A 13,107-nucleotide genomic window follows, 5' to 3' on the forward strand; every position below is an offset into this window, starting at 1 on the left:
ACCACTACGCTTGGAGGTACCTTGAGTTCCCACCAGTTATTAACTGGGAGCTTTGGCCTTGGAAAGGGTGCAGCAGGATTTGGGGGGGAGGGGAAGCTTTATTTTTTTTGAGCTAAATGGCCAAAACCACCCCAAAATTAGGCAAGGCACCTTAAGCAGCTCACTGTTAAGCAACACGATGGAGCTGAGTGACTGTTAAGCCCATTACATGTGTAATTAACTACATGTGTGAGCCACACATTCCCAAAAGCGCGTTTGCATCCCAAACTCTCTCCAGAGAGTTGCTGCATTTTAATCTGCAATGGTCAGATGGTCCACATGGCTTTGCTGGATGTGTTAATTATATGGGAAATGAGGAAAACCCTGACATTTTTTGCCTCATTGAGTTATTTCTACTCTGACCACTCAAAAATCCTAAGAATTTTTTCATCATTTTTCACCTTTGAGAAATGAACCCCTCTCACCCTTCATCCAGGGCAAAAGGAAGAGTATTAGGCCTCTTTATTGACTCCCTTCTCCTGCTGATGTCCATAATTATCTTCCCTGGCTTACATAATGCCATAAGAGACTGAGAAATTGTATTTTCAGCTCTTTTCCCCTTTCCTCTGACCTTTGCCTGCCTGTTGCTAGAAGATCAAGAATCACCAAATATCCTGAATCGGAAAGGACCCACAAGGATCATCGAGTCCAACTCTTAAGTCAGTGGCCCCCACAGGGATCAACTCCCCAACCTTGGCATTATTAGCACTGTGCTCTAATCAACTGAGCTAAGCTCAAACCCGTCTTTGTTTCACTACAGGTTTTGTACAATCTCCAGAAACAAAGTTCTGGACCATTTGTAGAAAAAAAGTCCCTGACAGAAGAAAAAGCCTATGGGGAAAGCCCAGGAGAAAACCCACTCTCTTTTTACTCACTGGAGGCCGAAGGGATTGTCTTTTGGTGTGAAGAACATGGGGCTTGACCTCGTCTCCTCAGCGGCCTGGTTGGGCAGCCGAGGTTGCCGGAGGCGCTCTGTCCTTGAGAAGTGGCTGCCCGGGTGGTCCCTGGGGTCCAGAGCTGGTTTGGAATGGCTTCGGGGTTCCAGGCCTTCTCTGCGCTCTATGAACATGCTGACAGGCCGGTCTTTGGGGGCACTGTGGGCTGGAGAGCTCCCCCTGGTCCCAACGGTGAGCCCTTTGATGTCCACCGTAGAGGTTGGAGTCACGCCGGGGGTGGGGCTGTGCTCCCCTCTGCTCTGGGGGTGCAGGATGAGGACTGACTGTGGCCGGCTGTCCAGTTTTTTGGTTGGTTTGAGGGAGGGGTCCTTCATTCTGCTCTGCTCAGTCCTCTGCAAAGCCTCCACCCTCCCTTGCTGCTCAAAGGCTTTGCGTTGTCTCTCCAGAATTTCCTTCTGCTGACGGATCTGCTCCATCATCTCCCTCTCATTTTGCAGCTGAAGCTGCTTCTGCCGTTCCTCCTTCTCCACATTCAGCTTTTCTAGTCTCTTGATGACAGAGTCTGGAGAAAGGGCCTGTGTTGCTGTCACTGTCCCACGTTCTTCTCTCTTGATAGAGGGCTTCTCCTCTTCCTTCTCTCCCAAGGCTTTGCCCTGGCCTGGCTCAGAGTCCTTCCTGACCTCAGAGAACGTAACTGTCCTCTCCTCTCTTTCCACTGCTTTATTCCTCAGGTTATTCTCCATCAGCTTCACCTTCATGTTGTTTTGTGGTGGAACATAGAAAGTAGGGAGGTTGCTGGAAAGGAGGGATTCTCTTGGGTGCGCCTTTAGAACATTCTGGGGGTCACCAGCCCCCTGCTCTTTCACGGGGAGGTTATCAGGCAGCTCCAGGTCTGAAGGCATCTGTCTGCAGCCAGGCAAATTGCTGTTCCCATCTGCTGCACAGAAAGCCTTCTCCTGCAGGAGAGCCTGGGGACTGCTGGGCAGGGAGTCCATGGGAAACGACTGCACTTCGTGCTCGTCTAAGACTAAGGAAACAAGTTTATTACTTGGGGTATCTTCACAGCTTAACAGCTCAAAGCTCCCTTGAGAGCTCTCGCTCTCGGGGGTTCCCTGAGGGGAATGAAGTGCCTCAGACACAAGCTCAGTGGACCAGCGTCGCTCTTCTGAGGGCGACAGCCCGCCCGTGGAGCGGACCTTGAGCAGCTCCAAGCTAAACTTTGCCTGTTCCAGCTCACGCATCCGCCGGCTTTCTCTCTTTGCACGAACCACTTTTTTCTGGTTGAGATCCTCCAGTGACTTGGGTCTCTCTCTCACGACAACCTCCTCTTCAGTGTCCATCCCACTCTGGCTACTGGCTCTCTCATGCCTTTTGTACAGGGAAGTATCCAGTGGGTCCATGTGGTTCACCTGATTATTCTCCATCAGTGATTTATGTTGCTCTATAGCTCTCACTCGCTCTTCAAACGAGCTGTCCTCCCACTTGGATGGGTCAGAGCCCTTAATTTCCAACACATCATCTGCCTCCAGTCCATCCTCTTCTCTCCCTGACAGGCCGTTCTCCTGCTGCAGCTCTTTTAAGCGCTGCTCTTTCAGAGCTCTAAACCTGTAAGAAAGCAGAAAAACAAGATTGCACCCCTGTGCCCACTCATGACCCTTCAAGGTACTGCACCACTGGCACCTCATCACCACCACCATCACCACCTCACCACCATCAGCATCTCTAACAACCCTCCTCACACATATGGTGTGAGGCAATGCGAGGGCACGCTTGGTTTTCTCCCTTCTCTTCTGCCATCTCTGTACCCAAGGACTGCCCCAATGCACCTGGAAGCTCCCCTCGTGCCCACAGCAGCAGCTCCAGCCTCCATCCCTGGTCTAGCTCCTTTGTAAGCTGTCGCAGCCACAAAAGTTTAACCCATCGCACCCCCTTGGCTTCTCCATCTTTGCCATCCTGCCTGGGCTGCCTCTGGAACAACCAGCAGGTACTTGCACTCGGTGCCAAGAGCTCTTTGCAGCTCCCAAATCTTCCACGCTAGGTGAAGGTGCTTCACACTTTGCAGGTAGCACCTTCAGAGAGGGAATCATGACCTGTCCTGTGGCCAGGGAGCCCAGGCATGGTTGGAAACCCCGTTCCCTCCAGTATCTCTTGTCCTTGTGAGCCAGCGCAGCAACCAGATCGGTGAGGCAATCTGAGTTAAAAATAGGCTACTTAAACTGGTGCTGCTGCCAAGGGAAAAAAAAAACCCTCGTGAGTATTTATGGCCTTGGCTTTGCACTGCCTACGTGCTCCAACCTGAAATAGGCTCTGCTTATTCCAAGGGCAGGATGTGCAGCTAAATAAACTCCTTTGTTAGAAAGCATGGAGCGAAGGGCCGGTGCAGGTCGGGAGAGGGTCACAGGTGCCAGGAGGGGACACAGGCTCTGCAAGTCACCGCAGTGCCCTGATTCACATCAACTCCCTCCCTCCCCAGTGAGCATCACCACAAAACATATTCCAGTTTAACTGAGGCGTTACCTTTGCCGTGCCAAATATCCCCGGCACGCTGCCTGCAAGCAGACGGCTTTGGTCCTGCTGGCTGCGTACGCCTGCCGGGCACGGTGGCCTCGCCAGGCTGCCTGGATGCTGGTGGCCGCGGTGTGCCGGCGCCGGCGGTGCTCCCGCCAGCAGCTCTGGATGAGATGGGCTGCAAACTGCATCTGCAGGAACCGCCGCCGCTCCACGAAGCCACGCCAGTGGGTCTGGAGTACGACAGCGGCTTTGTCGAGGAGCAGAGGGTCCGGGGATGGTTCGCCTTGTTTTCGGCTCTGGTAGCTCCGCCAAAATCTCTGCAAATACAGTGGGTGGTTCCCTGTAATGGGTGTTCACGGAATCCCAGAATATACTGAGTTGGAAGGGACCCACAAGGATCATCAAGTCCAACTCCTGGTCCTGCACAGGACCATCCCCAACAGTCACACCAGTACCTGAGAGGATCATCCAGATGCTCCTTGAGCTCTGGCAGCCTTGGTGCTGTGCCCACGGCCCTGGGGAGCCTGTTCAGTGCCAAACAACCCTCTGGGGGAAGAACCTTTTCCTGAGATCCAACCTAACCCTGCCCTGACACAACTTCAGGCCATTCCCTTGGGTCCTGTCACTGGTCACCACTGAGAAGAGATCAGTGTCTGCCCCTGCTCTTCCTCTCACAAGGAAGCTGTAACTGCAATGAAGTCTTCCCTCAGTCTCCTCCTCTCCAGCCTGAACAGACCAAGTGCCATCAGTGTCCTCACATTGCTTCCCCTCAAGGCCCTTCCCCATCTTCACTGCCCTCCTTTGGACACTCTCCAATAGCTCAATATCTTTCTTAGATTGGGGTGCCCAAAACTGTCACAATATTCCAGGTGAGGCTGCCCCAGGTCAGAGCAGAGCGGGACAATCCCCTTTCTCACTTGGCCACCGATGCTGGGCCTGATGCCCCCCCGGACACAGCTGGCCTTCCTGGCTGCCATGGCACTGCTGACTCAGATTCAACGTTGTGTGGGGACCTGCCTTCATGCAACCCTTCCAGGTCTTGTCTCCCCCATTCCCAACTTATTGTGGCAATAGGAGTCAAATTCTGATGGGAAGTTCCTTCCTCAGAGAGGGGACCTGGTTTTACCCATCGGCTCCATCTGTAGGATTCGGGGGTTTTAACTTGCCATGGAACCCAGCACCATGACCCACCTGTATGGTGATGGTGGCATTCCGTAGGCTCAGGAACTGCCTCCTGCAGATGAGGCTGCGGAACCAGCGCTGCAGGAGCGTGATCCGCCGCAGCACCTCCTGGTGCAGCAGGTCCTGCAGAAGCTGCCGCTCCCGCTCCTTCATGAAAACCTGGCCAAAGCAAACCCAAAAAACACACTAGCACAGAAAGCTTCCCAGCCCACAAGTCAAGTGATTTAATCCTCCTGGTTTCTGTGTCCTGGATGCCCCAGGGAAAGTTGGGAGTTGATTTTTTGTGAAGCCACTTCTAACGGGTTTCTAACGGGTTTCTGCAGTTTCATCGGCAGTCTGTGACTGTCCAAGCTCTGAATCACAGGGTCTCTGTTTTCTAATCAGGGGAGGCAAAATCATAGAATCCCAGAATATGCTGAGTTGGAAGGGACCCACAAGGATCACCAAGTCCAGCCCTCAGCCCTGCACAGGACCATCCCCAACAGTCACATCAGGTGCCCTAGAGGATCATCCAAATGCTCCTTGAGCTCTGGTAGCCTTGGTGCTGTGCCCACGACCCTGGGGAGCCTGTTCAGTGCCTGACCACCCTCTGGGGCAAGAACCATCACCTAATATCCAACCTAAACCCCCCCTGACACAACTTCAGGACATTCACTCAGGTTCTGTCACTGGTCACCACAGAGAAGGGATGACAACCATCGAATCGAGATGTGTCTACACACAGACAGAGTTTTTGGAGGCTGCCTCATTACAACCAGCAACACCAAACAATATTATTCCTTATTATTTTATGTTAATAACATCCAAAGTTTCATTTAGGCCATTGGCTTCTGGCAAACAGAGGAAAAATATCTGCAGTAACAGAACCATATATAAAGATGATAATTTAACACAGAGGAATGCAGGCAAATGTTATATCTTCATCTCTTAAAGGCTGAGCTGAGGGTGAACATTTACCATTGTTCTTCCAACTTGGTAATTGTCTGGATCGAGTTTTATCTTCCGGAAGAAATCATGGATATTGTGCTTAGATGGGCTGACTCCTTGCGGCAGAAGGACATGGAAATGGTCCACAAAATCCTGAGAAGGAAAAAAAGAAACACCAAGATTTGGTTAGGTGGGTCCTGCTGCATCCCTTTCTCCCATAAATAACATATTTGCTCCACTGGCCACATGAAATGGGATCTCTGGAGTGAGCACAAGGACAGAGAACATTTTACAGACAGGAGAACACCAGTTTCATCCATCATTTGTCGTTTGACAGGAAACACATCAAAGCAGGGACCCAGCAATGTTCAGCCAGTTTGCAGCATGGGAGGAGAGGTTTTGAAGGAGCCATGGGGTCATCCCAAGAAAAAATGCTCTGAATCCTCAGCAAGGGCCTTTGTGGAAGGGGGTTACCAGCATCTGCAAAGCACCTCTGAGATGCTCCATCAGTTACTGCTGTGATGACTCAAAGAACAGAGGTGATATGAGAGGAGAGCTCCTTCCAAGTAAGACTGGGATCCCTGCTCCCAGCAAAAAATACTGAGCATTTTTCCTTTCCCAAGCAGCTGCTGTGCAGGACACGACACCCGCCCCAAAGCAGCCACCAGCAGGAAACAAATCGGCACCAGCCAAGCATGAAAGGACTGACATGTGCACAAAACCTGGCAAACACATGGAAAAGAAGAAAACAGGAAAAGCTGGATAACTCCTGAGCAGTTCAGAGGATGCCGATCCCCCTCCCGATGGGACGCAGCCAACACCGAAACAACAGGGCAAACGCTGCTCCCAGGGACTCCAGATACAGAAGAGCACGTGCAAATTAGACACTTCTTTTGCAAAAAGGGACCCTACTTTGCAAAATATACTGGTTTTGCTCAGAACTCAGGATGCAGGAGGGATCAGTGCCCTCACTGAGGTCTGGAGCAGCTCGTGGGGACCAGAACCACCCCATGTGGACATCAGGCCGTTACACCCACTGCCCTGTTGGGCTATAAATTAACTACCCCGATAAAAACGAGCCTGCAACATTCAGACAACTCTGCTAACGATGCTAAAGATGGTGAAAGCCAAAATCCCTTTGACTCAACCTGGAAGGAGTATTTGCAGCTGTATCCCGACTGGCGAATGCGGACGGTCTCCAGCATCCCTGTGTACCGCAGCTGCCGGAGCACCAGGCTGTCGTTGAACCGCAGGGGCAGCTGGAAGGGGAAAATCAAGCCAAGGATGAGCAAATATTTCCTTTCCCTGAAGCTTTGAAGTGTGTGGAGGGGTAAACGGGTTCAGCAGATGCAGCACATCTGCATGACACGCACGTTGGGAGGGAGGGAACGCAGGTCCCCAGGAACTGCACTAATCCCACTGGGATTGAATCCTGTTTGCTTCTGAGGCTTTCAAACACTAACTGGATAAATAAAGCCATAAAGAAAATTTTTTGGATCCCCTGAATTGAATAAGACCCCTCAAGGGCACAGCTAATGGGTAAGATTTTGAGCAACTAAATAATCTCCAAGGCATAAAGATTCAGTTTTAAATGCCCGGGTAAAACTCTGAAGGATTAATCCTCAAACCATCCCTACTGTAACCTGCATTTTAAACTGAGGGTCCCTAATCCATGAGACAAATACCTAAAGTCAAATTCAAGAAATATGATGCCTTGTGGAGTCAGTTTGATCAGTGAATCTTGTTTTAAAAGGATCTGCTTTTACCCATAGAAACTTTATTTTAAGGAAGCATTATGGATTAGATCCAGCCCAAGTGGATTTGAAGTTCTGTCAATCTCTATTATGGGTGGCAGAAGCTTCAAAGTAGTCAAAGTCATTTATTAAAATCAATACATTTTTCATGTAAACTAAAATCATATATTTTCATACATGTTTTTTATAATTACAATAAAAGCTGGTGCAGTTTATCAAGAACAACACCCGGGTGAGAACATCCATTGCTCATGTCTTCTAAATCCAACTCTATTTGAGGCTTTCTTTTCTTTCCTTTCTAACCCCTGTAAAAATTGGTTCCCAAGCTGATTTTTAGCAGCTTTCCCAGGACAGGACTTACCTTTTCAGCGTTGGATCGAATGCACTTGACAAAATAAGGCTCTGCTTGGCCAAGGGTCTCCATCAGCTTGTTGAGCGATGCCTGCAATGGGGAGGACACAGGGAAAGGGACAGGACACCCCCATGAATAATGCAAATCCAAATGCTTCAATCATAAACCAACAACAAGAGGAATAAATGATGAGTGAACCAGGCAGATGGGAAATTATTGCCCCCAAAATGAGTGTTTCAGCCCAAACAACTTGGCTGGTTTTGTCTTTGCTTCTAACAAAGCAGCTGGAGATAAATATAATTCTGGGATGGATTTTGAGATCCCTAGTTCCACTGGAGCCCAAATCCCATCCCAAAAGCCTCTTCCAGCTATGAAAGTGAGCTCCCAGACAAGAATTTACACCTGGCACCAACCAACCACTGATGGTTTTTAAACACAAATCAAACTTTCCTTTATCAAAACTGACTCCAGCATTTATTCCTGATTTTTCTTTGTCAAAACTTTACCTCTGCCCTAAAACTGAATTCTCTTAATGACAGTTTGGCAAAGAAAAGATGGGGAATTCACAATACTTTTTGAAGCCTGGAACCCCAAATACTTTAGAGGTTGTTTCTAGAGAAGAGCTTCCATGTTGGCGTGTTCCTAGCTGAAGGATCACTGAGGATTAAGGCTTTTCCAGGTGCCCTTTTCCTATTTTCCCTTGTTTCTTGATCACCATTAAAAGTTCTATCCCATAAAAATGAATTCATATTGGTATCACTCCATGCCCATCTGCTCCAGTGGGATGTTAGCCCTCCACCTCGTAAATCTTGGAATTTTTTGGGATGAAGCACAAGCTCTTTGGATAAAATCATGTTGAAAACTGGACTGTGTTGAGTCTGGAAGTGTTTGGGTATCTCTCATTGCTGAGCTCATCACATTGGGAATGTGCTCCAAAGTTGATTACTCCTGATTTCAGTAGGAGTGGTGTAAGGGATATTTGGTTGTAGATCATAAGCCACGTTAGAAATTTTTCAGTATATGAGTTAAATAAACTGGTGTGACATTAGAAAGCAGCATTTTGCCGCCAAATCTGCTCTCAGGAAGCCTTTTTCCCCCCCTTCTGCTCATTTCAAAGACATCTTTATAGGAAGCCTTTCATGTTTAGAAAAATTTATCCACATCCAGGATTTGGGAAGGAGCAAGGGCTGGATCCCATGCACGTGCAGTGCAGCTGCTTTGTATGTATTAACCTCATGCAAATATCCCTGTTGTTCCTGTCCCGGGGAGCAGCGGGAATGCCACGACGTGGCAGAGCTCCACTGGCATGCTCCTGATTTTATTAAAATCTGAAATTATTCTTTTTTAACCATAAAAAAGCCTATTGGGACCTATCAGTGAGTAACGATGCTGCTGCATCCCATTATGCCCACAGGGGCTGGTGGGAGGGAATCCCAGAATCCCAGAATATGCTGAGCTGGAAGGGACCCACAAGGATCATCAAGTCCAACTCCTGGCCCTGCACAGGACCATCCCCAACAGTCACATCAGGTGCCCCACAGGATCATCCAAATGCTCCTGGAGCTCTGGCAGCCTTGGTGCTGTGCCCACAGCCCTGGGGAGCCTGTTCAGTACCCAAGAACCCTCTGGGGGAAGAACCTTTTCCTGAGATCCAACCTAACCCTGCCCTGACACAACTTCAGGCCATTCCCTGGGGTCCTGTCTCTGATTCCCACAGAGCAGAGATCAGTGCCTGCCCCTGCTCTTCCCCTCCTGATGAAGTTGTAACTGCAGTGAGGTCTCCCCTCAGTCTCCTCCAGGCTGAACAGACCAAGTGCCTCAGCTGCCCCTCCAGGCCCTTCCCCATCCTCGTTGCCTCCTTTGGAGGCTCTCTAAGGGCCATAACCCCTTTGCTGAAGAGCCCTGTGAAAGCCCAGCAAGTGGAGCGCTCCCGGCACTGGGAATTGCAGGAATGGGCTGGAGCTGTGGCCGCTGGGCCCCACAGGAGGGGGTGTTTCCATTCCCTCAGCAGCCAGAGCTGCCCCACACACGGCAGATGGTCCAGGCTCCTTCTGCCATCTGGCGCCAGCTCCGGTCACTGGGAATCCACAAAGGACACGCGAGGTCACGGATTAACCCTGTACCCTGTTCCTTTGTCCCTGTGCCTGCAAAACTTTCCAGCCACCCACTCTTTCACCACCTGGATTGGGTCTTTCAGGGGGTGAAGAAAGATATTATCCCCAGGATAATGGGGAGAGTCTACATTTTTAGGTCCCAGTGGTTCAGTTTTCTACCAGGAAAGCCATCCCTGCTCCTGGAGCACCCTCCAAGGCAGCTATTTCCCCTCTAGATTACCCTAAGCATAGGGATAGTCAAAATCCATGGAGATGGAGCAGCTGTGAGCCCGGTGTGGAGGCATTAGGCACAAAGCAGAGTTTATCCGTGAAAAACCAACCCCCACCACATGGGAGGAACCATTTGTGTTTCCTGTCCGTGACCCAATTCCATGCACCACAATTTGATTACTCTGCTCTTGATAGGAAAAGCCATCTCGCTGCTTTCTCCCTCCAAATGCTTCTCTCTAACAAGTGTTCAATGAAATCAGTGGTCTTTGATTTGGATGTGTTGGAAAAATATATCTAAAAATATCAGTTGTGCCCCCTGAGGCTTTTCAAAGTTTGGTTGGAAGGGTGAACGGGTTTGGGGAAGGCATTTCACTCCAAGACATCCCTGTTTCAACCCCTCCATGAGTATGAATTAAACTCTGCAGAAGTGGATTTTGAGCAGAACACCACCAGACTAGACAAAGCTTAATATATAAATATAAAAACATCCACATAAATAAATAAAAGTATATATATATGTATAAATATATAAACACATAAATCAGACATGTCAAACATACTGGGGTCACTTTGACCCAACTGGATAATGCCTCCAAGTCTACTTGAAGTATATAAATATACAAATATATAAATACACAAATATATAAATATATATACAGATGTACATTCTGCAAATTATATATATATTTTTATATGTGTGTGTGTATGCATATATTTTCAATTATTTAATCTTATCCACACCTACACATGGATACTTTCTAAAAATGACCCATACCTCCAAGAAAACCCCAAACCAATCAAAATTAGAAGTCAAACCCAGCCCAGACTTGCTCAGAAATCAATTTTTCCCTGAAAAATTGCTTTCTAATATCACCACCTGCTTGTGCATGTGTCTTGGAGCAGTTTCCAAGCCCTGCTGCACATAGAGAATAATCAGGGAATCATTTAAGTTAGAAAAGACCTTTAAGATCTTCGAGTCCAACTGTGAGCCCAGCACCACCAAGCCCCTGGGGGATGATTTTCCCTGCTGCGATTCCCAGGGATGGGTGGCTGATGCACAGCAAGTGCTGGATGGGTTCCTCCTCTGAATTCTCTGCCTGCCTGGAGATAGTTCAGCATGATTTTGACCTTTCTGCCCCTATTAAAATTCTCATTCTGGTTGAGAACAGACTATGATAGATGCAAGGAAAAAAACTGCAAAAACCATTGTTTTGGGATTTTGCGGTTTCTGGGTTTGGTGAAGAAAGCACCAGAATGTGACAGCTTGGAACATGAGGTACCAGAGGATGGGGATACACCAATATCTCCACTCTGCAGCTCATCCTGACATTAGATGGTTAGAGCCTGGTGCTAATAATGCCAAGGTTGTGGTTCAATCCCTGCAGGATTCACTGTAGAGTTGGACTTGAAGATCCTTGTGAGTCTCTTCCAACTCAAAACACTCTGTGATCCTTGTGTCCCATTGTGTCCCACCTCGTCATCCCCCACCATACCTGTTACCACTCTTATTTCTCTTCATTTACACCCTTTAATAGCTCCAGGGTGCCTCCCAGCTTCCTAAAGCCATGTCCTCAGTGGAATTCATGGCCTAAATGGTGGGGAGGGTGGGGCAGAACTGTGCCTGTCAGTGTCCTCCTGGGCACCCTGGGGACTCCAAGCAGGAATTTGCTTTAATCCAGCTCTGTATCAAAGGCTTACCTGGAACTGGGCACTGATGCTGGGTGGTTTTTTCTTCTTATGGAGATGAAGGAGAGATTTGGTGATGCGGTCGTGCAGCGTCAGGTTCGTGAGGTGCTTGAGGGACTTCACATCCAGCAGGTGCTGTGGAGAAAGAGAGAATCCATACAAAATCCATACAAAACCCTACTCTCCCATATCCCTCCTTACCCTCTGCAGGGTTTCCTTACGTGACCACCCTACTTAACCTCAGTGGGACACACAGAGGGACAGAGTCCCTGTCAGGGTGGTGAGGCCCTGGCCCAGGTTGCCCAGAGAAGCTGTGGCTGCCCCATCCCTGGAAGTGTCCAAGGCCAGGTTGGATGGGACTTGGAGCAACCTGGTCTGGTGGAAGGTTTTCCTTGGCCATGGCAGGGGAGCTTTAAGCAAGATGAGCTTTAAGGTCCCTTCCAACCCAAATCATTCCATGATTCTATGATTCTCTTAATCCATTAATTGCATCGTTGCCTCTTCAGGTCCAACATGGACACAGAGAGGAGTAAAACCAATGTTTGCTCCTCCTGGTCTCCCATCCTGACCACCCACGCAGCACTACCAAGGACCAGTGTTACTGTTCTGAGTACAACAGATCTTTTGGCATCTCTTAAAATACAATAAATGCAGCCACGATGGAGGGAAAGTGAATATAAGCCAAGTCTGTTGTCTGTCAGGTACCAGCCCTCCTGCATCACCTACTGTCTCATTTCAGTGTAGAGATTTAATTATTCAATTGCACCAACACGTATGTGCTCCTTCCCAGGAGGAGGAAAACAGGAGCCAGAGCAGCTCCAAGGAGGATGGAAGTGCTCATACCTCTCATTCCCAGCAAACATCAGGGCTGAAATCATTTGGGTTTATTTAAATTAAAGAACCCTGAACAGGGTTGAGTAGACCAAGGTCTTGGTGTAGACACAGTGGTCTTCATAACCCATCAGCACCTCATCACTGCACCTCCAGCCTTAACCCAGGGACCAGCAAGGGAGAAATGCTGTTTCTCACTCACCTTTGGGAGGTTTGGTTTGGTTTTGATGTTCTTATTCCGCCTGGGGAGACAATAAACGGCTCAGATTAATCCACGCGTGCGGAACGGAGGAGTTTATGGACAAGCCCTTCCAGATCCCCCCCAGCAGCTGCTGCCTCCAACCTGCACTGAAACTGGGCTGCTCTGCCTGCTGCAGGTGGGTGTGTAACTTTAGAGGCACAGGTCTAAGAAGAAAGTATCCAATTAATGGGAATAGTTCCAATGGGAATGATGGGATGTCAGTAATTTGGGTAGAGCAAGGGAGTGGCACCGTGAAAGGACTGACCATCCTCCTGACCACCATCCCCCACGTTAACTCCAGCCACACTGGGATGCTCTCTGCACCTTCCTGTGAGGATGCAGCGAGAATCAGCCTCTCCCCAGC

At 49.0% G+C, this 13,107-nt stretch overlaps 1 protein-coding gene across 4 annotated transcripts in view; it reads right to left on the minus strand.

The window, feature by feature from the left end:
• The window catches only part of MYO9A (myosin IXA), a 134,980-nt gene that overhangs the window by 19,912 nt on the left and 101,961 nt on the right, over nucleotides 1–13,107 (minus strand). For all 4 annotated transcript variants that reach the window (XM_025894841.2, XM_025894844.2, XM_025894842.2 and 1 more), the window contains 8 exons: nucleotides 12,705–12,744; nucleotides 11,684–11,806; nucleotides 7,671–7,751; nucleotides 6,704–6,814; nucleotides 5,586–5,708; nucleotides 4,638–4,787; nucleotides 3,453–3,763; nucleotides 915–2,540 (listed from right to left, as the gene is read on the minus strand). In XM_025894841.2, coding sequence (XP_025750626.1) covers nucleotides 915–2,540; nucleotides 3,453–3,763; nucleotides 4,638–4,787; nucleotides 5,586–5,708; nucleotides 6,704–6,814; nucleotides 7,671–7,751; nucleotides 11,684–11,806; nucleotides 12,705–12,744 — 2,565 coding nt within the window. The remainder of the gene's footprint in view (nucleotides 1–914; nucleotides 2,541–3,452; nucleotides 3,764–4,637; nucleotides 4,788–5,585; nucleotides 5,709–6,703; nucleotides 6,815–7,670; nucleotides 7,752–11,683; nucleotides 11,807–12,704; nucleotides 12,745–13,107) is intronic.

The sequence above is a fragment of the Manacus vitellinus genome, unplaced genomic scaffold (genome assembly GCF_001715985.3).
Source record: "Manacus vitellinus isolate BGI_N305 unplaced genomic scaffold, ASM171598v3 scaffold_16_pilon, whole genome shotgun sequence".
Taxonomy (NCBI): domain Eukaryota; kingdom Metazoa; phylum Chordata; class Aves; order Passeriformes; family Pipridae; genus Manacus; species Manacus vitellinus.